The sequence below is a fragment of the Bactrocera tryoni genome, chromosome 1, assembly GCF_016617805.1.
Source record: "Bactrocera tryoni isolate S06 chromosome 1, CSIRO_BtryS06_freeze2, whole genome shotgun sequence".
Lineage (NCBI taxonomy): Eukaryota > Metazoa > Arthropoda > Insecta > Diptera > Tephritidae > Bactrocera > Bactrocera tryoni.
This window is the reverse complement of record NC_052499.1, coordinates 14,015,001-14,040,370: the sequence shown is the minus strand read 5'-3', so window position 1 is coordinate 14,040,370 and position 25,370 is coordinate 14,015,001. Positions and strand designations below refer to the sequence as shown.

General features: G+C 30.2%; 3 protein-coding genes across 9 annotated transcripts in view; 1 reads left to right on the top strand and 2 right to left on the bottom strand.

The window, feature by feature from the left end:
- The first annotated feature begins 291 nt into the window (after positions 1-291).
- LOC120768653 (DDRGK domain-containing protein 1) lies at positions 292-1,349 on the top strand. The gene is made up of 2 exons (XM_040095429.1): positions 292-455; positions 515-1,349. The coding sequence occupies exons 1-2, from the start codon at positions 368-370 to the stop codon at positions 1,321-1,323; spliced, it is 897 nt and encodes a 298-aa protein (XP_039951363.1). The 5' UTR covers positions 292-367; the 3' UTR covers positions 1,324-1,349.
- LOC120768635 (SET and MYND domain-containing protein 5) lies at positions 1,341-3,256 on the bottom strand. The gene is made up of 6 exons (XM_040095404.1): positions 3,120-3,256; positions 2,532-2,908; positions 2,237-2,474; positions 2,004-2,181; positions 1,710-1,924; positions 1,341-1,637 (listed from the first exon to the last, which is right to left on the bottom strand). The coding sequence occupies exons 1-6, from the start codon at positions 3,153-3,155 to the stop codon at positions 1,503-1,505; spliced, it is 1,179 nt and encodes a 392-aa protein (XP_039951338.1). The 5' UTR covers positions 3,156-3,256; the 3' UTR covers positions 1,341-1,502.
- A 1,767-nt stretch (positions 3,257-5,023) lies between these two features.
- The window catches only part of LOC120767948 (5'-AMP-activated protein kinase subunit gamma-1), a 218,201-nt gene continuing 197,854 nt past the window's right edge, over positions 5,024-25,370 (bottom strand). For 5 of the 7 annotated variants that reach the window (XM_040094354.1, XM_040094338.1, XM_040094382.1 and 2 more), the window contains 5 exons: positions 22,766-22,814; positions 8,057-8,347; positions 7,807-7,985; positions 6,658-6,861; positions 5,024-6,426 (listed from right to left, as the gene is read on the bottom strand). In XM_040094354.1, coding sequence (XP_039950288.1) covers positions 5,686-6,426; positions 6,658-6,861; positions 7,807-7,985; positions 8,057-8,347; positions 22,766-22,814 — 1,464 coding nt within the window. In that variant the 3' untranslated portion in view covers positions 5,024-5,685. Of the gene's footprint in view, positions 6,427-6,657; positions 6,862-7,806; positions 7,986-8,056; positions 8,348-10,203; positions 10,624-22,765; positions 22,815-25,370 lie in introns of those variants that run through there. The other 2 variants (XM_040094346.1, XM_040094390.1) reach the window with 2 other exon arrangements.

Below are 25,370 nucleotides of genomic sequence, written 5' to 3'. Positions count from 1 at the left end.
TCTTTACATATGTCGTTCTGTTCGTTTTTGAATCAATATTGCTTACAGGGTGATCGTGAGTAGTCTTTTTAATCGAATATTATTCCTAGCAAAATATGTTTGATTAATTTGATTAATTGCCACTAGAACATTTCACTTCCTGTTCTAATGGTACAAATTACTATTTTTTTAAAATTAAATTGCTAATTCAGCAAGTTAAAGTTCCCCCTTTGAAATATAACTAAGGTTGGCATTCTTTTGCTAATTTTGCTTTGATGCAAGTTTTCGTGATTTGTTGACGTTTAAAGTATAATATTACAAAAACAAAATAGTTAAATTGCTGTGTAGGCAAATCAATTGCATATATATTTTTAATATTTAAAGAAATATGGATTTGACCTTGTTAATAGGTATAGCAACGGCGTTGCTAGTAATACTAATTGGATTGTTGCTTTTCCAAAAAAAATCAACAGGAGGTATGTGATGGATCATAATAATTATTATTACGTTGGTTAAAATTCATAAACTTTCGCAGACAAAGCAGATAAGCCAGCACAGCGAGGAGTTCCGGTTAGGGCACAAGAGGGTATTCCACGACGTGCCCAGATAGCTCGAAACCAGCGTAACCGCTTGCGTCAGAACGCTGCAGCAGCTGCAGCCGCAGATCAGGCCGCTGCTTTAGATAATGCCTTAGAAGCGAATGACAACGACGAAGATTGGGATGATGATGAAACTCCGTCTGGTCCGGTCTTGGATGAGAAAATGGGCGCCAAGAAACGTGCCAAAATGGAAGCAAAAGAACAAAAACGAATAATGCGAGAGCAAGAGCTAAAACAGCGTGAGGAGCGTAAAGTCAAGGAAGCTAAACTCGAAGCAGAACGAAAACAACAGGAAGAACGTGAGGAGGAAGTGGAACGTAAAGCAGCAGAAGCAGAGCGTTTGGCACGCGAAGAACGTGAACGTAAGGAGCATGAGGAGTACTTAAAAATGAAGGAAGCATTCAAAATTGAAGAGGAAGGTTATGAGGAAGCCGAGGATGCAGAAAAAGAGCAACTTTTACAAGATTTTATACAATATATCAAAGATAACAAAGTAATTGTTTTGGAGGATTTGGCAATGGAATTTAAACTGAAAACTCAACAAGTGATCGATCGTATACAGGACTTACAAGCGAATGGTACATTAACGGGTGTGATCGATGATCGTGGAAAGTTCATCTACGTATCACAAGAAGAATTACTTGAAGTAGCAAAATTCATAAGACAGCGAGGGCGAGTGTCTATAGCAGAGCTGGCTGAAAGTAGCAACAATCTAATTAATTTGACACCTGTTTCGAGTGCTTAATAGATATTTCAAAGAAGTTTAACAAATATTTTAGTGTAATTTTACTGTTTAATTCGCTTATAACAAAGTTTTATGTAAATTGTGAACAAAATTCAATGTACATATGATCCATTGTATTGTAAGTTCAATTCTTACAATAATATGTACCTACATATGAAATGTATAAAACAAATGTGTAGTTAATCCGACATATCCGCATCGTCATCGTCCATATCCATATCGTCATCCTCATCTTCGCTTGTTTCATCGGGGTCGGTACTTTGCGATTGACATTTAGGACATTGGCATACAAAAATATAGTTTTCTTTAAGAATCTAAAAAGACATACAAAACAGTTTTGATTACAGCTTCGGGAGTTTAACAGTTAATTCTACAAATTTATTTACTTTTTGTCTCGAATGTCTGCTGCGCTCCAGCTGGCACTCATCCAAGTAAGATATGCAAATTTCTTCACCAACTTGTATAGGTGCTACCGCTTTCAACACAACTATGTCGTTTGAATAAGGAAATGTCGAATGAGCGTTTGGTACACAACTGTGGTTAATCTTGCTTTGAAGTAGATAAAGTCCAGCACCCTCAGTGTTGAGAAATTCGCCCGCGACTTTAATGGATACATAGGTATATATACGTGTGAAATAATAATACGTAATTTAACTATGAAGTAATTGTTGTTAACTTACATTCTCCCACTTTATTGTAAATATCATCAATATATTCGTCAAGTTTTGTCTTATCACCTTCAGGCATTGGTAAATCGCTCACTTTTTTCACCCATTCCGCCAACGGACTCGTCGCAATGCCCTGACTGTTTGTGCCAATCATGCCCATTAATGCCTTAAAAGCCTCCGCGTTGGTGAACTAAAGGCAAACACTTGAAAATATGTTCAACAAATTTCGGGAACATTACACTTACAGCAGCTAATTCCTCGTCCGCAAATGCTCTACAAAATGCTACAAAAAGTTGTTCCATTTGTTGTTCAAAGTGTTCCCCCAACATTTTGTGATATATTTTTTGTTCTGTATTAACTATTAGCGATTGGAAGGATTGAAGCGACTGGAGAAACTGCTCTTTGTTGTTACTTTGCTTATACATGGCCATTAAACGAACAATTAACATAATTGTACCAGTTTCCGGCGGATAATGCATTTTTCTGAAAGTATCGTAATTGTTGAAAAATGTAATGTGCAAGATATTTGTTTACACCTACTTCCATATTTCATTCAATGCGTTTATTGGGTGCGTGTCATCTGTATGGAAAGCACCCATACAAGCTATACGATGATATTTATTTAAAGCCTCCATACGACAATCCTCGGAACAGTACCGAACTTTACAATTGGGACATTGTGTAAATTGTTGCAGCCATGGTGTTGTTGGATCGTATTCTGGCAAAGGCACTACCAATGCATTGTTATTAGCCAATCGACGCACATTTTCTAAAACTGTTTCTAAAGGTCGCATACAATGATCACAAGCTTTATACCCATAAGCAGCATTCCAAGAGAACTGTCGTGACACAAAGGGCTCCTCCTCGAAAATAGTTTCACCAATAGCAAACGTTTTTGTCGAGATCATAGACCGTCCCTAAATGTTATTAACAAAATTATTTACTTACAAAAACAACACATTCATATACACATTCTGACGAAAATTTTCTACTGAGGAAGTTTCAGTTCCTCGAAAACGCTTTGTATACAAACATCGATACGAACGCGTGATCTACACAACAAAGTTTCCCTTCCGAAGACTATGCTCAATGCAAGAACAATTTAATTTTTGTACGTAAATTACACACCTTGCCGGGAATTTCTTTAATTTCGAATGTATACATGGCTTCAATATCCCCAAAATACTCTCCTTTTAATTAGAGGCTAAACGTGGTGATTAGTTGACTATAACCCGGTGATATTGTTTTGATTTCGTTAATGGCGAAAACGTGTGCTACATCACACAGGGTGACAACCATTTCTAAAAATTGTGTGGATTAAGAAATTCTGATTTGGTCCCGGGTTTATTATAATATACATATATGTTCTAAAGAAATGTTATTACCTTTAGCAAAAATAAATTGTACATTGAAATTATATAGCGAATATATCTATCTGAACATTTGGTTTGTGCTCTACACACTGTGAAAAATTATTCATTTTGTGGCATCCTTAATAACAACAATGCATTAACTACTCTTCCTTTGGTTAATACCGCGCGCTAAATTGAGGTGAATTTAAATATTTATTTTAAAAAATCCGTTGGTGGACACAAGTCATAAACAAAAAACAATATTAAAAATATTTCTAATTGAAACAAAAAATTTAAGTATATCTTTGTGATTAATAAATGATTATCTACTATTATTACAGGTGGAACGTAGCTGCTAAAGATATATATGTGCTTGGTAAAGAGAAGAGAAGTCAATTCAAAGTTTAAGAATAGAATAAAAGAAAAATAGAACAATTGTCGTTTTTTATAAGGAAACTACATGTTTGGCAAAGTCTTTCATATTGCTGCTGTTCATCTTTGTAACGACAGATAAATTAAGTGCCTAAAACAACGAAATCAGTAATAAGAAATGGCTCTATCTTCGATTTTTAATGTGTAAAGGGTATTAACTCAATTAAATGCTTTTCATCGATGTAAGTTGTGTAATCAACAAACATCTTTACACAGTATATTGTTCTGTCTAATAGCGACCTCAAATAATAACACGTTTTAGAAAAAAAAGAGTTACGAAAATATTGTTTTTATTCACATTTAACCAAAAACTCAAAGCATTTTCCGAAACATAACCCTTTTTATGTAATAGCAGGAGCAAAGAAACTTCCACGAATTTTGCAAAGAAAATATATGCATTTATTTGTTTCCTTTTGTTGCTTTTAGTTTTATGCACCACGCGCAAATACTACAGTTCTCTACTATTTTCCCACGTGTTTTTATTATTTTCAAATTTTTATTCAAATACAATATTTGTTTGTTTTGAGTTTTGTTTTTGTTTGCATTTAATTATGTATTATTAATAGTATTCGCTTACATAGATCAGTAATTCAATGTTTTAAAACTTCTTTTCTTTTTATTGAACTTTATAATTATAATAGCAATAATCATAATTACATTAAATTATAATTATATATAATAATAATGATAGTAATCATAATTGAATTAGCAGTACATAATAATATTAATAATAATAATAGTTTAATAGTAATATTTTATATAAAAAGTACCATCATATTTTTGTTTTATTTTTTATTTTACTTTTTCTTGTTTGTTTTATTGTAATAAAAACATAGATAACATTCCTTCCAAATATTACATTATATAATAAGCGTACGGACGCTTTCTCTGCACTTTGTTTTCGCCTTTTGCATTCGTTTTCACTTCCGCTACTAAAACTACATTTTATTTGTAAGGTGGTTAAGCTGCTGCTTTAATTGGTATGAAATCTTTGTTTCGGTAATTGTTTGCAATTATATGGTTTTCAATATTTATTTGTTTGTTATTTTTTTTTATTATATAGGTTGTTGGTAATTTTGTTTTTATTAGCTTTTTACGACTTTATTTATGTTTGTAGGTTTTGCAAACTAGTTTGTATGTATATATGTATGTATGTGTGTTAGTATGTATATTTGTATGTGTATGTATTTGTAATGTGGGAAGCTTTTGTTAGTTACAAATTTTCTTTTGTCTGGCTTTAGTGTCCAATTAAGGCGCATGTTTACTTACAACTGATAGCAACTAATAATTTAACCGTTATCTGCATCATAGAAGTATCATAATTCTCTTTATTGACTTTTTATAGTACAAGCAGTTTTGTGTTTGTTTTGTTTTATGTTGCTTGCTTTGTAGTTTTGCAATAATTTCTACTTAAGTTTAAAAAAACACTAATTTTTCTTCATCTTATAAATATAAGAGGTTCGCTGAGCCCTATCAAAAAACCTTGATTATTACACTTGCCTTGCCACTGTTTAATGTGTGTATGTGCATGTGTGTGACTAAGCGTCAACACGCAGCCTTTCCGAAGCTCCTTTCGAGCCTCAAAGATTGTTGCACGATCCTTCGCTCTTCGTCCGAGTGTCAGCGACTCACTCGTTCCCAGCGTTGACTGCAGTTTGCACACACAATTAATCCAATGCATTCAAAAAAATTTAAACACTCTCCTCGAATGTTTTTTTTTTTGTTTTTCTTTTTCTTTTATATTAATAAGGCTTTGAAGCATTCATAGCAACGTTCAAGTTTATCAAATCTATTGTTTGTTTGTAATTCGCTGACTAAAAAAACGCATACTTAAATATATGTATGTATGTATGTATATAATATATGTTTGTTTGTAGCTTGATATATTAATGTATAATTAAAAAAAAAAATTATTCACTAACAAGCGCCATCTCGCGTGCCGTCGTTGTTGGCATGCCACCCAGCGCTGAGGCTGCCGACGCGGCCGTTTCCAATTCTCTGTCATCATCCGCTGACGCGTCGAGCGATTTCTTCAGATCCACAAATTGCCCAGTCACGACATCATCATCATTATCACTTAACTGATCGGCATCGTCCACGGGATCTTCTTCCGCCTCGGCGGCAAAGGACACTTCAGCGGTATTACTACTATCACCATTTTGCTTTTGTTGTGTTGAGGCATCAAGCTCCTCATTCGACTCGCTTTTAATTTCGTCACCGTTCGTTGGCGGTGGCGCCGATGTGGGCGCTGTTGTTGTTGTCACCAATGCTGGCTCCTCCTCGGGTATATCATCAATAATACTACGACTGCCCGATGATTTTGTATCGGCATCTTCGTCATCGGACGATTTGCGTCGCAAAATGGGATCAGAGGCGCGTAATGAATTTTCAGAGTTGCCTAAACCTTCGCCACTTGGACGTAAAACCAGGTACAACAGTATATCGGACAGTGAAATAATACCAATCACTTTCTGATTCTCATCAACGACAACGAGACGATGCACTTCGGCGCGCACAATACGCTCCATAATTGTGTAGAGTGTCTCATCTAAGCGACAATTGTGCACACCTTCGAACCATTCGTTGCGGTGTTCATTTGCTTTGCGCAGCGAGACATCTAAATCGTTGTAGGTCTTCTCGGCGGCCAAGTTCTGCAAAAATAAAAAAAGAGGTTGAATGTAATGTAAAACTAGTGTAAGTTGAAATAAATATATATGTATATATATACATTGTAGCAAATAAACGATTTATAAAGAACAAGCATCTAACTTTAACTTTACTGATAACTTAACAATTCTCTTTCTTTTGGTAAGGAAACTCTCTCTACCCCTGTTTTATGACTTTATTGCGAGATAAGAACCTAATGAGATCTAAATACTTACAATTACGTCGAACTTCGCGTAAATATCAACAAGCCGCCCTTCGGAGTCCACTAACGGCAAAGCCGATACTCGTCGCTCCACAAATTTCTTCAACGCCATTATAATGCTTGTGTTCTCGTCCGCAGTCTCAATGTTGTCGTATGTGCCGATCCTTAAATCACGCAAGGTCTTTTGCATATACGAGGGCTTTGGTAATTCGTTAATCTGCAACCAAAAAACAATTCAGTTTTAGTTTGAAAATAAACAACAAAATAAAATAACAGTGAATTTGGAGTTGAATACTGCATGGGTTACATGGGTTTCAAAAAATCGTATTTTTTTATTGTCTTATTAAATTCTACCTCTACACCCCTAGAACATTATCCTAAATTTTCAAATTAATTAGAATAATAGTTTCCGAGAAACAGCTTTGAGGACTTGGTCACTCGTGGCTGGCTAGGCTAAGTGCGTCGTCTTTAAACGCGTTTTTCTCGAAACTGTTTTTTTGAAGTCGGCTGGTAAGATTTCTCGAGGACTACTCAACCGATCTTTATGAAATTGTACACAGGTCTTTGAGATACGTTTTGTAAACGTCTTAAGATACAATTCTTAAGGACTTCGACAAAGGATTATTTAAAAAAAAATTGTCGCGAAATTTAAATTTTTTTGTTAAAATGTCTGCCAAAAATTAAATTTTAAGTTTTTTTTCCTTCGTCGAAGTTCTAAATTAAGGTTTTAGCTAAAACATGTATTTTTCACTTAAGATGGTCATGTAAGGAGTTATCGAGGGGTCACCCGAGATGGTGTTGCAATGGCCGAGTTTAAAATATTTTTTCTTTGCTAAAACTGTATGTTTTTAACAATAAAAAATTCTAATAAAATATTTCATTTTTTATATGAGAAAAAAAAATTGTTGAAAAAAGGCTGTTTTAGCCGAGGAAACCCATGTAGCAATATCTAACTGTAAATGAGTTTGGTTTTTATACCAAAAACTGTTTGGGTAACATTTTAGGTTGTTACAACAACAAAAACAATTTCAAGTTAAAATCCAATTTAACATTGTCGACAAACTGGTATATAATATTCCCGCATAACCTCAATTTTTTTAGTATTTTCTACTATTCATCTCCAAAACATCAACTAACATTGTCATAGTACAAGTATACTTACATATAAGAAGAGGAACCTCAGTATGCGTTTATGTGTTAATATATACAAAACATTGCCCGTCGCTGGATCAATGACTGGTAATCGATGGATACGATTGTGTATGAGAATTTTAATGGCATCGTAGAGTGAAGCATCCGGACTGATGCTAACCAATGGCATAACCTGATTGTGCAGCACATCTATAAAGTACAAATAATTAATAAAATTAATTAGTTACATGTAGAAAGTTGCAAATATTGTCGACACTTACTTCGCCATGTGTCCAATTTGTGCTCCTCCAATTGTTCCATTGATGCATTTGGTGACTTATAATACATTTGTAGAATCTTTATAAAATCGGTTATGGTTAACATGCCAACGAATTGTTGTTTTTGTGAATCCCAGAGCGGTGCTGCACGTACACCATTATAGACGAGTGCATAGAAAGCTTTCTTCACCAGCAATTGTGTATCGAATACAACCAATTTAGCTGAGGTTGGTATTAGATCATAGCACTTATGGAACCGGAAGAATTTCACGAAAATTTGTGAGTCGTCTTCTTCTGTAAGAAAAAAAAATTTCATTAGATTAAACATGTGTAAATAAAGTGCTGAAATAGCTTATATTTAATTATTATCAATGCATAAACTGGTTTTGTGGTGTAAATAATAATGATTACAAGTTTTGCACAATATACATAGACATACATATATATGTATGTATGTATGTATGTGTGTGTGTATTGCACAATATTTATGTTTAACATACAGAGAAACGACCAGCCAAAATCAAAAAATCGCTATGGGTTCGAATTAAAGTCCGATTTTGGAGCACCACCCCGGTAGCCTTTCTAATAACCATTTTGTAAACGTCTTATGCTACAACAACAGCAACAATAAATATAAAATTGATATCTATTAGTTTAAATTTATTATTGTTCTTGTAGCGGCATAAGACATTACCGAAATAATTTCAAGGAATGGTGCTGAATTCACGGTTCTTGGCCGCATAAATATCCGGGTTCGTTCCGGTTACTTTGACGAAAGAAAAAATTAACATTGAATATGGAGCGAAATTAAAATTTTTATATGTGGTTAATTTTTATAGTAATTTTGAAGGTATACCAAAAACACTTTTTAATTAAAAATGTGCAAAATAATTTAAAATTTTCTATTTCTTGAGTGTTTTATGCTAAATTTAGAGCTTTTCAAAACACAAAATTAATAAAAATTGCTAATTTGAAAAAAAAAATTAAAATATTCTAAAATTTAATTGAACTTAATTTTTCATATCACCAATTACTTTAGTTTATTATTCTTATAACTTTTAATTTTTTGCACATTTTTCTTTTATTCTCAATTTACCAGAAAAATTTGTTTTCATTTATTTATTAATTTTTTTAATTGTTTGCAATTTTTTTATGTTTTAATATTCTCAAGCACAAAGTTAATAAAAACTGAGAATTTGAAAAAAATTATATATTCTAAAATTTTACAAAATTTTTCATTTCTTTAAGTTATTAATTTTTATGAATTTTAATATTTTTAAAATTTTTAAATATTGTAATTGTATCAGGAATACATACAGACATCTTTTAAATTTTTCAAAAACTAATTTTTAAAATTTTTTAATGTGGGAAAAAAATATTTTAAAGTTTTTCTTCATTTTAATTTTTTTATTTTTATAATTTTTGATTTTTTGCGCATTTTTTTTATCATTCATAATTTACCAGACAATCATTTTTTTCATTTATTTATTAATTTTTTTTTTTTACATTTATTGTTTATTATTATTTTTTATATTTTGTCATTAATCTTTTATTAATTTTTATTTTTTTTGTGTGTTGTAATTATTTTTTAACACAAAATTAATACAAATTTTGAATATGAAAATAATTAAAATATTCTAGAATTTTACTTAATTTTTTATTTCTGTAATTTATTAATTTTTATGAATTTTAATCTTTTGCAAATTTTTAAATATTATAAATATATCTGAAACATATACAGCATTTAAACTTTTCAAAAACAAATTATTGTAATTCGTTATTGTGAAACAAAAAAATATTTAATTATTTTTCTTCATTTTTCATAGCTTTACTTAATTATTTTTAAAACTTTTTATTTTTTACACATTTATATTATCAATTTATTAGAAAAATTTTGTTATTTATTTTTAATTTTTTATTTCGTTTTTTTATTATATTTATTTTAATTATTTTTAATTTGTTATTTATTTTTAATTTTTTATTTCGTTTTTTTATTATTCTTTTTTATATTTTTTCTATTTTTTTATTTTTTTCTCGTTTTATTTTTTAACACTTTAATTTTTTTTTAACTTATTGCTATAAAACTTTACAATCACTCAATAAATTTTTCTTTCCAAAAACATTCCCATTGGTTTCACGCGCTCTCCCACCTGTTTTGAGTAATTGTCCCAAACATTTCTTCCATCTCTCCGATACCGTTTCAAATTCCTTTATACTCTCTAACGGATAGTATTGCTGCGCCCACCAAAGATCCGTGGACTTTGAGCCACCACCGACTTCCAGACGACCAGCATGATTGGAATAGAAATGAAATTGTAACATGCGGGCGAGGATTATATATACCTAACGGTTGATTAAATATCAGCAGAACTGCGTTCTGACAGCTGCTGCGTGTGTAGTTTCGCTTTTGGCCAGTGTAAAATGTCGGAATGTTGCGCGTTAAAAGCGCAACAATGTTGCCAGCGTGTTGCGCGAGTGTGTTTGTTGCGGCGTTTAATGAGTTTACTTTTCGTTGTTGATGTTTTTGTGGAGAAAAATTATTTTGTTTTAGCTGGCGCATTACCGCTGATTTGATTTGATGAAATTCCAATGTATTTTTTATGGTAAAAATTTTGTAACTATCTTTAATTATTATTTTTTTTTAATAAATTAATTTTGTTGTAATTTCTGGATTTTAATTTAATGTTGCATGGTTTTTTGTATTAAAAACACCGCTCACTTACAGCACTTTTATGGCACTAAACACAATTCACTGCAATTATCCAAAGTTTTTTCTGTTCTTATACATAAGTATGTATGTAGGGTTGTATATTTCATACAATTTTGTTTATTATTAAACGTTTATATTGTTGTTGTATTTGCGCTTTAATTAAAATGAAAATTGATATAGCAGCGCTTCAGCTTCTTGGCTCTAGGCATAAATTTCATAGCAGCCTTTTTTTAATTATTTTATTTATGTACATACTGACATATTTGCGCTTTTATTGAGTGTGCGCTATTGATAGCGGGCATAAAACTTTCAATTTAGTTATAGAGAAAAATAAAACAAAACAAACAAAAAATTAAAATAAATAAAATAGCTGGTATTGCTGTTATTAACAGAAATAAGAATGTTTCACAAAAAAAAAATAAATAAAAATAAATTGAAATAAAACAAAAAGCTAAACAAAACTTTAAATATTTAATTAAGTCTAAAAAAAATAAATGATATAAATATAAAATAAAACAAAAATTTAAATGATTAAGGAATTGTTTTTGCTAATCTACACGCCACAAAATACCGCAGTCAAAAATTTAAAAATAAAAAAAATATAAATAAACCTGTCTTGCGCTCTATTTGCCATGAAAATTGTGTGTGGCATTAGCACATTATAATTACCGACCCTATAAACAAATTGTAATTTATTTAAATTTTTTTCAATTATCATTATTACGCTCGGACTTGAGGTCTGACAGCAACCGAAAAGCATTTGTCAAAACCAACAATAAACAATTCAGCACTAGGTTGCAGCAGTTGTACATATGTACATAAGTATGTATTCACATACATCACTAACATACAAACATGCCACTATACATATAAATATGCAACAACATGTGGACCTACTTATTTTTTTTTATTTTTGTTCGGCATATATTTTTTTATCGTTTTCTACTCGCTGTCGTTGCATTGTGCGAAGTCCGATGAAAATGAAGTACAATTTTGCAATTTATTTTAACAATATGCACCTTGACAAAATGAAAATGAGCGCAACCAAGCTTTGTACGGCACACGCTAGGGATCAACACAATATGTAATTGCACACAACAACAAACAGCGCTGAACAAGCAGCAGCAGGCTAATGCAATGGGCGGCGAAATACAGAAAAAGTTAGATAAAAAGCAAACAATGCTTGAAATAGTGGGAGATTTTGAAAATTTATTGAAAAAATAATAAATAAGAGATTCGATAATGCCGGAACTCAGATTACCGAGACTATATCTTTATATATGTATGTACATACATACATACATATGCATATGTGTGTGTTTTTTTATAGTCGCTTCGTTTTTCAACATGCCCGTTAGCCCGATTAATTCTGCCCATTAGATTATGTTTGCTAATTTTACTGCTGCTCTATGTGATTTATGTCAGTTGTTTGTTCGATTTGCCACTATCTAAGGTTTGGCGTAAGGCTTAACGCAACGAAAGTAAAGTGCTCACTTTTTATTTATTATAATTTTTGTTAATTTCTTCGAACGAATACTATCCAATTTCAAGATCATGTAGAATGGTATGAATATTTAAATTAAGTCTGCGAATTTGTTACAATTTTGTAAGATTCTAATTACATGCCTCGTCAACTGCAATGCAAACCGATTTGTTAACGGCGTTGGCGACTTTATTAATTAAGTACATGGCTGGCATAGACTAGATTGCGAAAGATCTAAAATTGTAAGAAAAAAATGTCTTTAGTTGCGGGCGTCAATGTAGACATGTGGAGCCAACAACAAGTGCAATTTTCAAAAGGCAAAGCCGTTCTAAAAATTTTCTGCTATTCAAAGATGGCTTGTAGGCTGAAGACTAGAGTAAATTTCAATAAAATATAAAAACGAAAAAAAAATATAAAAATAAAAAAAATAAGAATATATAAAGTCATAAAATACTTTAAAAAATTCTCAAAACTAATTTTTTTATTTTGAAAAATCGAAATTTCAATAAAATAAAAATATGAAAATATAAAAAGTCATAAGCAACATTAAAACCCCTCAAAATTATTTTTTTATATCGAAAAATCCAAATCATAATTTGTTGACTTGAAAACATTATTTCCGCATTATCAAGCAATAAACACCATTCATCTGCGTCAATTTACATTAAACCGAATGCATTTTACGCATGTTTTTCTAAATGTACACACTTACAAACCGAACACATACATATATACATACATATGTACATGCAAATATGCCAGACACCCGCATTATGGCCATTCGGCGATTTTAAGCAAACACTGTTTAAATTTTAATTAAATTTGCACTTTAATTATTTTCGCTGTGTAAGCACGCCATGCGGTTTTCTGGTTATCGCCAAATAAATTAGGCAAATAGTTTTGCAAAATTTATTTTGGCAATCAAACAATGTATTGACCAAAGCAACGAAAGCCAGAAGAGCGCCACCCCTCTCAAACAAAAACCAGACGAAGGTATGTGCAAACGTACTCAAATACATACATACATACACATGCATATAAGAGATAGTCAAAATTCTAAATTAGATATAACTGTAAATAAAACTGCGAGGAGCGCACAGTGCGCCACAGATAGTGTTGTCTATGGTAAGAGTTTTGGGATAATTCTAAAACACGCCTATTTACATACATGGCATTGGCTTATAAAGAAAACGTAGAACGAAAATATATTTGGCAAAGCCGTCAAAATTATTTCAATTAACTATCCATTTAGATCTGATGTGGTAATTGCACGTACCGTCTGTATATGCATCAATAATTTTTCTGTCACTGCTGCGTGACTGAATAAAATAAATTAGAATATTAAGGTAGGTGCGACATACATACATACATATGTATGTACATATATATAATACATATAATAGATGAACTTGTAAATCAGTAAACGAAATTTGATGCTATACTTAATGCTTTCAATCTTAATTCAAATACAAATATATTAATTAGTTGCGAAAAATGATAAAGAAAAAGTCTCAACCTACATTTTTTCAGACATTGCTTCTTTCTCCTGTCATTTTCAACTCAATTAGTCAAAAATAAATTTGCATATTTCTTGTACGCTTTCAGGACGCTTTTAATTTAGCAGCATTGGCCTTTTAGAAATTTTTTCTGCTTGATTTTTCCTTTGGACAAATCAATTCATCAATTAAAATTGCATTTTTTGATTATTTGCTCCAACTGACAGTTTGTTCAATTTGAGCATGAGAGAGCAGCAGTGAACTGTTTAATAAAATACCATGCGATAAAACTATCGCAATTGAGTTTGCAGAAGAAATATAATGAAATAAAAAAATGCGTTGAATTATAAATTGATTTGAATCGATTTTTGATTGACGTTTCTACTAAAAAATGATTAACCGCAGATGTTCTAAAAAAATTTAGAAAATTTATATTATAGTATATATGTGTGTAGCTTAAGTTTATTTAAGTTATTTTAAACATAAGAACAACTGTAAGTCAGTTTAAAATTTTAAAATTTAGAAACACTGCAAAAACGATCGTATAAAAATACGAGCGAGTTAAATTTCTTTCCTTTTAATTTTAATTCTTTTATTTGTTTTTTTTTTTACATTTTAACTTTGATTAAAAAATAAAATAAAAAAGCCGCACACACATCCCAGATTAAAGTGAAATTTTGGCACACACGCCACTAGCAAATACAGGGGTTTCCAAGAAAAGTGATATGATTTCTTAAAAAAAAAAAATTAAAAAACCGACTAATTGTAAAAAAAATTCCAATGTTTTTATATTTAGTGGCCGTCACGACTTCTTTTGCAGAAACGAATTCCATGAAACCAATTTTTAAGTACTTTTCCACTAAATCAAGTCGTATTCATGGATATCACGCTCTATATTGACTTCTAAAGCTTGAAGAGAGTCTGGTGTATTGCAAATGATTTCTTGTTAAGGCTTCTAAAGATAGAAGAGAGTCTGGTTTATTGCTAAAGACCAATAACTTCAAATAACTCCACACGAAGTGGTCTAATCGAGTTAAATCACAACTTCTTGGAGGCCATTCAATGTTACAGTTTCTTGAAATAATCGAACCTCCAAATTTTTCTCGCAATAATTCGACTGTAGCACATGCTGTGTGGCAACGTCTCGTTGGAACCAGATGTTGCCAAAATCAACTTCTTTCAATTGCGGTCATAAAAAGTTGGTTATCATGCATGACAGTAACGGTGTCATTAGCATCCTTTCGAACCAAGTACGAGCCGATGATTCCACCAGACCAAAAACCACACCAAACTGTCAATTTTGGTGAGTGTAATGGTTATTCATGAAAAATTTGTGGATTTTCTTTGCACCAGAACCGATTGTTTTAATTATTGACCGCACATTACTACGACCATAAAATGGCTAAAGCGCACGAAAAGTTACAATTGGCGAACGATTATTTGATAATAAAATTGATTAATTTGTAAAAGTTGTTCTTGCATATATTATGGAAATGATGAAATTGTAAACATTACTGAATACACTGAAAAAAAAATTACAAATCTTGACATATCAAAAATGGCCGAAACGACACTAAGAAATAATATCATCCCTATTGGAAACCCCGGTATTTTGAAAACATAAGAAAATTGGTCTAGGTATATCAAAGCGGTGGTGATAATAAATTAAAGAACAGTAATGATGATAATCACAAAGGAATAAAAAATACAAATACAAATGCAATTAAACCATAAAATTCATATATACATATAATAATTTAACAAATAGATCTATAAAATAAAACAAAAAAGTAAATAAAAAATAAAATTTGTGTTCTCATAAATAATATAAGCAAAAAATGTAGGAAAATTATATATTTCTTTATGTCCACGGGCTGCCTTTTCTCAAGCCCATGCCATATTTATGTTTATATGTATGTACATACATATAGTATATACATACATATGTGATTATATAGCTGAGTATAGTATGCTTGTAAATAGATGATGATGCATACATAGTGGGTGTATAAACAATATCCAACGCTATCAAAGCTTTAGCGGCAACAAATACTATGTAGGGAGAGCCACAAACGAAAAAAATTTGAATAGAAAGTGGGTGCTGCCAAAAACACACCCACCACTCGATTTGGCTGCAGGCAATGTGTCTAGCGAGAAAAAACAACAAATATATGAAAAAAAAAACAAATATTACAAAAAAATAATGAATATAAAAAAAACTGAGATATATCAGGCTTTAGAATATGTTATCTCATAAAAAATGGAACAAGAAGCGAGTAATGGTTCTTGGATTATAAATTCAGGATAAAAAAAGCACATACAGCACATTGTTTCATTTTCAAAATATTTGAATAAGCAAAAATGTCTATGAAAATGTGGCTAATGCATATAAGAGAGATTTTATGCAAAGCAAAGAATTCTCAAAAAATTTGAGCAGAATTTTTAATTTCTATGTTGAAATCCTCTATTTGTAGAACCATATCAAAACCATATCTTAAAAAAACGAAAAGAAACACTCAGACAAGCGGTGTAGTCTATTGTTATACCATATATTCGAGTTAAGTTCTTCGAGTGCCGCTAAAGTAACGTTAAATGCATTCATTATTGCTGTGTTCAACTAGCAAATAATCGTTTATGAGAAATAATTATTTTGAACTATCAAACCATACAGGAACTTTAATATGTTTATTGCAAAGCAGATTTTGGAAATGAGTATTTTTTATTTACTTTTTTATTTTTAAAATTATTTTATATATTTTATTATTATTATTTTAATATTATTAATTATATATTTTATTATTTTTAATTTAATTAATTCTTTTAGCATTATTTATTTTTTTTTATAATTTTTATTAATTTTTTAATATTTTTTTTTTAATTTTATTATTTTTGTAACCTTGAAAAAAATATTTTTCAAAAGTGTTTTTTATTTAATTTTGTTTTTGAATTTCATTAATTATTAATTAATTTTTAATTTAATTCTTAAATAATTTTTTATTAATTAAGTTTTTATTATATTATTTTAAGATAATTGTTTATATATTTTATTAATATTTTTATTAATATTTTTATTAATGTTCGTTAAATTTTTTTTTATTTTTTATTATATTATTTATTTACTTTAATTTATTGTTTTTTATTATTTATTAACTTTAAAAAATCCCTTCAAAAGCGTTTTTTATTTAATTTTTGTTTTTGAATTTCATTAATTATTAATTAATTTTTTAATTTAATTCTTAAATATTTTTTTTTAATTAAGTTTTGATTGTATTATTTTAAGAAAATTGTTTAAAATATATAAATTAAATTAAGTTTTTATTATATTATTTTAAGATAATTTTTTATATATTTTATTAATTTTCTTTAAATTTTTTTAAATTTATTTTTTTATTATACTATTTATTTACTTTAATTTATTGTCTTTTTTATTTATTTCATTATTGTTTTATTTTTTCATTTAATTAACTTTAAACAAATCTTTTCAAAAGCGTTTTTTATTTAATTTTTTTTTGAATTTCATTAATTATTAATTAATTTTTTATTATTTATTTCAATATTGTTGTTTATACATTTTGAATTATTATTCTTTATTAAATTTATTCTTTTATATTATTTTATTTTTTCATAATTATTATTGTTGTTATATTTTTATTATTTGTTTTTAAATATTTCTTAATTTATTTATTTTTTTTATTGTAATATTAATTTACTGTAATATTATTGCTTATTTAGTTTATTATTTTTTACTTAGAAAAAAAACTTTTCAAAAGCATTTTTTATTTAGTTTTTGTTTTTGAATTTCATTAATTAGCTCTTCGTTTGTCTGTTTGCTTTCGTTCAACGAAAAGGGGTGAAGGTTATTGTTGTTGTTATCTATTAGTCGTTGTCATTTACGATTTTTGCACTTTAAAAATATTTCGGCGATTAAATACAAACGGTTCAATGTGTTTAAAATGTAAGCTTTTCATTTCACTACACTTTTCGTTTTGCACACAACTAAGCGAGCTGCTTGATTGGTTTAGCAGGTGAAACTTATTTATTTATTGCAGACAAATCTTATTATTTTATTTTTATTTTTTCATTTTAATGGTGTTTCATTTCCTTGTAGTCCTAACGATGCATGCACTTTTGCAGATTTGTCATTTGTTTTTAGCGTAATTAGCGAGCTGAAATTTTGAATAATCGTGCTGCTCTTGGTAACGAGCGAAACAGATTTTCAAAATTTATATCGAAACTTATTTTTAATTATTTTCGTATCAGACACTATCAATATCACAACACTAGTTTTTTTCGAGTTGAAACATTAAAATTTAATGTTTTCCTTCATTTATTTTCGTTTTCTCCACGTTATTTGACGTTAAATTGCAGCATTTTTCTTTACGACATTTTCCGTTTGTCTTATTTATAAACAACAAATTTGCATGGTTTTTACGATTTCGTTAGGCGTCACCGCCACTGTCACCGTAACACACTTTGGCTCAGCTTTCTTGCTTGCCATCCATATTTTCTGTGCTAATTTACGTTTGCTTTCATCTATTTGCAGAAATAAATTTCGTTCTAAACGTCTCGAAATTTTATCACAGACTGACCAATAGATCACCACCATACGTTTGTTGTAGTGCGCGCAAATTTTCACGATCATTTATAGATACTATTTTCCTCTATCAGCCGCTCACCAACGCCGACAGCTTCGGCATTGAGGAAAATCCTCTACATCGATTTTCATGCACAAAAACAAAATAAAAAAAATGAAAAAAAAACTTGAAACTACAAATTTCTGAAGAAAGATCGCTCCATACACTCAAGTTGTGTGAATTAAGAGATCTTGATATTTTTCGGAAATTTTCTCACGAAAAATAGCACAAAGCGATTGTGTTTTTAGAGAAAAGCGCTACGGCAAACTTGAACTCATTAGCGTAGCAAAAGAATTCAAATACTCAACGAAAAGCTGAATAAAAGCAAAAGAAAATTGAGTTGCAACAATTTTGAGTTTGTTTGCGGTATTTAAAATGCGAGTGAGTCTAGAATTTTGGTGCGCAATGAGTTTAGAATTTCGCACAGAGTCAAGAGACACGCTCAATGCGATGCAATAAATCTAGACGGACAATTAGACAAGTGCAAGTGAAAAAAATCAGATGTAAATTGAAAGAAGGAGATTTTTTGTATACATACATATATGTATATTGTGTATTTATATACCTCCTCATATGGATACATGCATTTATACGTGTGTTTATTGTTGTAAAGTGTGCAAATATAAATCTTTATAGCCACACGTAAATAGCCGCTTATACATAATCATTAATTGTCGCTGTTATTTATTGCGTGTGTTTGCGGCAAATTAAAAATTGTAATAAAAAGCAACCACAATTGGTGGTAGGCAAAATAAATGTGCTGCCAAATGTGTGTAAATTGTCATTAAAAATTTATAAATGTCTAAAATCCCTTTTTTAAATAAAAGTTTAAAAAGGTATATACTGATGTGTTTAAATAAGAGTTTACATTAGGGTGTTTTAATCATTCGTAGTTTTGCCACGAAGTTTTCTACCCTGAAGAAAATGCCAAAGACCCCATACAATTTATATAAATGATCAGCATGACGATCTGAAATTTTACACGCATTATTTTCTCCCCAAAATCGGTTCATTTTTACTATCGCTTATAGCTGCCATACAAACTGGCCGATCAAAAGCAAGATAATATTATTTTTAAGGGGTTACTTAGGTTAAATCAATTTTTTCAAGTTGATTCGAGTAATAGTTTCGGAGATACAGCCTTGAGAACTTGTGTGCTCGAGGCTAAGAGCGCCGTCTTTTAAGGCATTTTTCTCGAAACTGTGTTTTTGAAGTCGGTTGGCAAGATTTCTTTAGAACTACTCAACCGATCTTCATGAAAGTTTACACAGGTCTATGAGATATAATTCTTAAAGACTTGGACGAAAGATTTTTTTCGTTTACAACTATTTAAAAAAAATGTTTAAAATATTTTTTCCAAAAATTTCGAAATTTCTTTGTGAAAATGTGTATGTTCGTAACATTAAAAATTCTAATAAAATATTTAATTTTTTATATGAGAAAAAATTTGTTGTAAAAGGCTGTTTTTTGTCTGAGGAAACCCATGTAACCCCTTAAGTAACATTAAATGGTCTTGAAGATCACTAATTTCAAATAACGTGGCCAAATTAGCTTTGTACAAAAAGTATTTAGTATTTTTATTTTTTTGCGATCGAAAACTGAAGAGGCCCATAAAAGAACGACGCTAAGATTGAGGAGATAAACACTGCATCGAAGGAGGAGCTAAACAAGTTCACAAAAATTGCTTTTGGAAGTGTTTCCAATGTTCAAAAAAAATAGATTTTCAAGAATAAATAAACACTTTCTTAAGAAATACAAAATTCGCTACACTTTTTGAGCCAACCTTGCACAGAACTAGCAAAACGCCTTCTGTTGATTGCAAACCGTTGGCCGCCGACGTCTTCAGATTTAGTTATGTACATATATAACATGTAGTTGATAAAGGAGATGCACCTATGAAGGGTTTTTAGCTTCGGTGCAACCAAAGTAAACTTTTTTTCATATTAATACATTCCCAATATTCATAATTAGGATTCAGACAAGCTTTTCTTCAAATCTCTGACACACAAAAAAAAATTCCTGGCATGATTGACAAACTTTATGAGTATTACAAATTAGTTTTTATTTACCAGGTTTGTATGTATATACGATATATATATATGAGTATGTATGATTAACCTATTTACAAGAGCGTGAAATGTTAAGTCGAATTGTCTACAATAATAATAGGGGTGTGCTTGGGAGTGAAATTTGTTCATTTGCCAAAACCATGCTAATTAATTTATATACGAGTATACAACGCTGAGACATGTTATCAGATAATTGCACGTTAATGCGCCAACTGGCGGGCTAAAATTACAAAACATGTTTTTACTCACAATTTTCTTTTACAAAAAAAAAAATAAATAAATAAAAATTAAATTTAAAAACAAAAAAAATATGTCAGCAGGAGGTATTCTTGAGGAAGGCCTAATTGGCCTAAAAGGCCTAATATAGCTTTTAGCGAGTGCCTTAAAGCTGTTTTGAGTATAATGGTAAGAGTGAAAGGTTAGGCAAGTAGCTACGGAAAAAAACGTACCCAATATAGTTCGCTGCCAAAATACAATCAAGGAGTGTAGTACTGACATCATAAAGATATCGAAAAACGCATGAGAGTCACACTCTACCAACAATTAAAAGTTTAGGCCTTAGTAATTTTAACTCAATTAGTCTCCATATATTTGTATACAAATACTTCAACAAAAACACAACTGCGACTAATTTCGGTGCTATTGCTTCCAAATGTTAGATTATTTCACTCTCTTGGAAAAGGGCTGTGTAAAAACATCTTTAATCTTAAACATATTAATTTTCAGTGTTTTTTTTAACCACATTTTTTTAGATATTTTAGACCCTCGACGACTAGCAGAAACTAATCTTCATGCGACCGCATACATATGTATATACGTATATATATATATATATGTATATATATTGGATATATTTAACGAAATATTAAATCTAAAATGAAATTATTAAAATATTTCGAGTGTGAGAAATGTTATTTATATGCCACTTTCCGTCCGGCAGCTTGATTAATGTAAGCTGTTCACTGTCAGTTGCCGGCACAAGCCAAAGAATTTGCGTCGCTGCCAATGCTTAGTCGCTGATAATTTTTTTTTTAATTTTGAAGCGGTGGCAAAAACAAAAAATGTGGTGATAAGCATATTAAAAAAAACAAATGTTTTACAACAAAAATAAATATCTTTCTAAGAAGCGTGCCGAATTTTGACAATGTGCCAGCATAAAATATGAAATAGATCAAATAAGTTAAAGCATAAAAAATTCATTTGTAAAAGTTTAATTAATTGTAAATTAATTGGCACAAGCATAAAATATTTATCATATTATTCTTGTTGTTTATATTAAACTGATTCTATCGACAACTGTTGCTAAATGACATATTAAATAAATTCCTACATGTAGCTCTATACATTAGGGTGGGTACAAAATTTTTTTTTTCGCGCTTGGTACTCTTAAAAATGGGTTTATAGACACCTCTATGAAAGGCTATCCAAGTATGAGTTATTAATTGTAACGGGACGATTCTCCAGCTACTTCAAAACATATTTGGTTTTGTGGATGTTTTAGAAAATTTAACGCTTTTGAAAGAGGTCTATTACGTTTTTTTCGTAAATCTAACACCAATGGTTGAAGTTGTATGATTTAAGGCAAATTTATTTCTTTTCTTTTCCATATTTTTGTACCAACCCTAATGTACATATCTATATATTATACATAAGTATTTTGTTGACTTTGGTTGGTTGTTTTTCTGTTTTAATACGAATTAGTAATTTCCAAATTTTTTTATTATTTTTATTTATTTTTTATGTCTTTATTTTTATTTATTTTTCATATCTTTATTTTTATATATTTTTATTTTTTTATATATTTTTATAATTTCTAAAACTCTTAATTTTTTTTAATATATTTTTATAATTTTTAATGTATTTTTATAAGTCATTTTGTGTTTTCTTTTCCATACTTTTGTACCCACCCTAATGTGCATATCTATATATTATAAGTATTTTGTTGATTTTGGTTGCTTGTTTTTCTGTTTTAAAACGAATTAGCAATTTCCAAATTTTTTTTATTATTTTTATTTTTTTTTTATTTAATTTTTTTATATATTTTTTATATTTTTTTCTTTTTTTTTATATTATATATAATATAATTTCAAAAACGCTCTACATTTTTTAATATGTTTTTGTCATTTTCTTATATGTTTTTAATTATTTTGTTTACTTTTTCTTTATGCAATATGTCGTTTTTGCGTTTCTACGGAAATGTACTAATTATAAAATAAATATAACACTAATACTATAGATACACAGTGTCATGCCATGGTGTTGTGTACGAGTTTGTATACATAGAAACATTAAAAATTATTAAAATTTTTTTTGAACTTACCAAAATCGGAGAGGTTTACTTTTTCCAGGAATGGATCAGCAACTGGCAACTGAAAAACAAATAAAACATAGATTATCAAGGGAATACAGAAATTTTAAAATGCTTTTTAATTTATTTTCGTGTTTGTCGAGTGCAAAAGTTTTCACAATTTCCATTTTTCCTAAAAGTTTTATTCAAAAATACCAAAAATGTTTATTACACCTTAGCATCCATTAATTTTTATGCATTATTAATTTTATAGCGCAAGGCACACATTATTTTACTGTTATGTTACAAAAGGTATTTCAGTTTATTTAATTTGCTTTCTACTTTTTAGCACTTTAAGTTGTATTTCTTTGTTTTTTGTGTTGTTCACAAATGACTCTGCTGACGTCAGTGAATTTTTCCTAACCACTTATAAATTACCTGCCTCAACCTGAAAAAGCTGAAACACTCAGTTGAAATACTTTGTAATCAAATTAACAACTTTTAAGCGTTATTACTTAATTAATATTGATATGCTAAAAACTAAAGGCAAATATTGCCCTGACGAAATGAAAATATGCAAAAAATAGGTGGAAATGCGTCGCAATTTTAAGCGAAAATTATGGTATTTTTAGATATTAATACTACTTTAAAGTTAAAAAAGTTTATTTTTTCATATATTGAAAGAATGACGAATTTAGTGTGTAATGTATTCCGTGATTAAAGCGGATTTAAGAATCTCTTTAGCTCTGTTTCAACGGCGGCCAGTTCTACGTAACCAGAACGGTTCCGAACTTTTAATATTCGAAAGATTGCCAAGTCGGCTGTATTCTATAAAAATTTTGGAAGACCGTTTTGACGATACAACAACAACAATATTGTTTACAGATTCAATTGTATGACCTATTTTATGTCAATATAGTCATGTCGGCGTTTTTTAATATCAGAGAAATATAGTGGTCACCGCAAACGTCTTTTTTGAGAGGAGCCCCTGGAGATCAGCTGTAGTTCCTTTTCAAATAAATATTTTTACTAATACTAAGTCTTAAAATGCCATTAAAAGATACCATAATATGTGAACAAATTTCTGGATCAGTAAATTTAAAGTTTTCTCAGAAAAAAGTTCTGGAAAATTCTTCTTCTCTTCTTTCTTTTTTTGGCCTTCAAATTGTAACCACTTAATTTGACGAGATATCATCATGAAAATTTGGTATGGATTATTGTCCAAGACAACAGTATATTCTATGAAGAAATTAATCAAAACGGAACACTAAAGCATGGAGCTGTCATAAAAACTGATCAACCAAAATCAAGTTTTTTGTATGTTACAACGTTGTAGTAAATAACACAATGAGCGCTATCATGAACGCTTCCATTGACAACAGGGAAATCCACCATAATTTTGCAGCGTACACATCTGAATAAAGCACATACGATATGTCATATATTATACCCGTCATTCATATATGTACATATGTATGTATTCGCTGCTATTTTCCATACCATTTTACACACTATAATTACTTGTATACACATGACCGGAATAAGTACACAATGAGCCACAATAAAGCGTGAAACGTCAGACGTGGAGCGAGATGCGATAGCATACAGGTATTGACATAGAGGCAAGCCGGCGTACGTTGACGTCTAGGCTGGAGTTAGAGAGGAATTAAAAAGTAATAATAAATTTAACACGATTACCAAGAAAAGGAAAATTCCCTTGAAAATGGTATAATAAGTGAATCAATAACAGCAGATAGAAGTGCAAAATTGTACTTGACGGAAAGCAATAACGATGGAGCCGGTGTTTTGAAGGTTGGTTGGAGACTATAAACATATAAGTATAATAATTTCTCTTTAAATTTACATTGAAGAGGTTTCAAATGTTCAGCAAGCTCGTCTAGAAAATTATATTCAATACGACTCAACGAAACATAAAACGTTAAGTTCACAAACTTGCAACTTCCACACTTCAGGTGTATAAACACAAGGTTTATTCAATCTTGAGACCAATTGTGTGCGGAAGTTGGCAAGACTTTTACGAAAAGGCACGCGTGCAACCTGTGGCGTAGCTAGGGGGGCGAAGGGGGCCGTCGCCCCGGGCGCAACGTCTTGGGGGCGGCAAAACGATCTTCGCTGTTTTTTAATATTCAGAAAAATACTTCAACAAATTTTTTTACAAAATTTATTTTAAAAGATAAAGAGTTGTACACTCACAATGTAATCTGAATAACAATGAAAAATATTAATTTTGCACTTTTCTAGCTTTGTCTAGCGACGTGTCACTCTCACAGTTACCCTATGCTTTGAATGCAGCAAATACTTTTGCTTCTCCAAATTTTCAAAAATGGTATTTAATTAAATTCCTGCAAATTGTGTGAAAAGTGTACAAGATATAGGGCGAAAATGGGTTTTTTCTATGGCTTTTAATAAGATGTCTTGTAAATTTACCATCAATTTCCCAAAAACCGTATTGTGAGAATTTGGGAACTTCAGAATTTGCGTGGCTTCTAGTTCCTAAATTTTACATACTTAATATCGAATATCGAAAAATTCACTTTTGAAACTTGTAGGTAGGTAGATAAAGGGGGGCGGCAGAACATCCTTGGCCCCGGGCGCCTGAAGTTGTAGCTACGCCACT

What these genes read in the sequence shown, in the direction of transcription:
- LOC120768653 (XM_040095429.1), top strand. Translation starts at nt 368, where the DNA reads ATGGATTTGACCTTGTTAATAGGTATAGCAACGGCGTTGCTAGTAATA. An exon ending in CCAAAAAAAATCAACAGGAG is followed by an intron (nt 456 to 514) that starts GTATGTGATGGA and finishes AAACTTTCGCAG; the next exon opens with ACAAAGCAGATAAGCCAGCA.
- LOC120768635 (XM_040095404.1), bottom strand. Translation starts at nt 3,155, where the DNA reads ATGTATACATTCGAAATTAAAGAAATTCCCGGCAAG. An exon ending in GCATTGAATGAAATATGGAA is followed by an intron (nt 2,475 to 2,531) that starts GTAGGTGTAAAC and finishes CGATACTTTCAG; the next exon opens with AAAAATGCATTATCCGCCGG. An exon ending in GCAGACATTCGAGACAAAAA is followed by an intron (nt 1,638 to 1,709) that starts GTAAATAAATTT and finishes ATGTCTTTTTAG; the next exon opens with ATTCTTAAAGAAAACTATAT.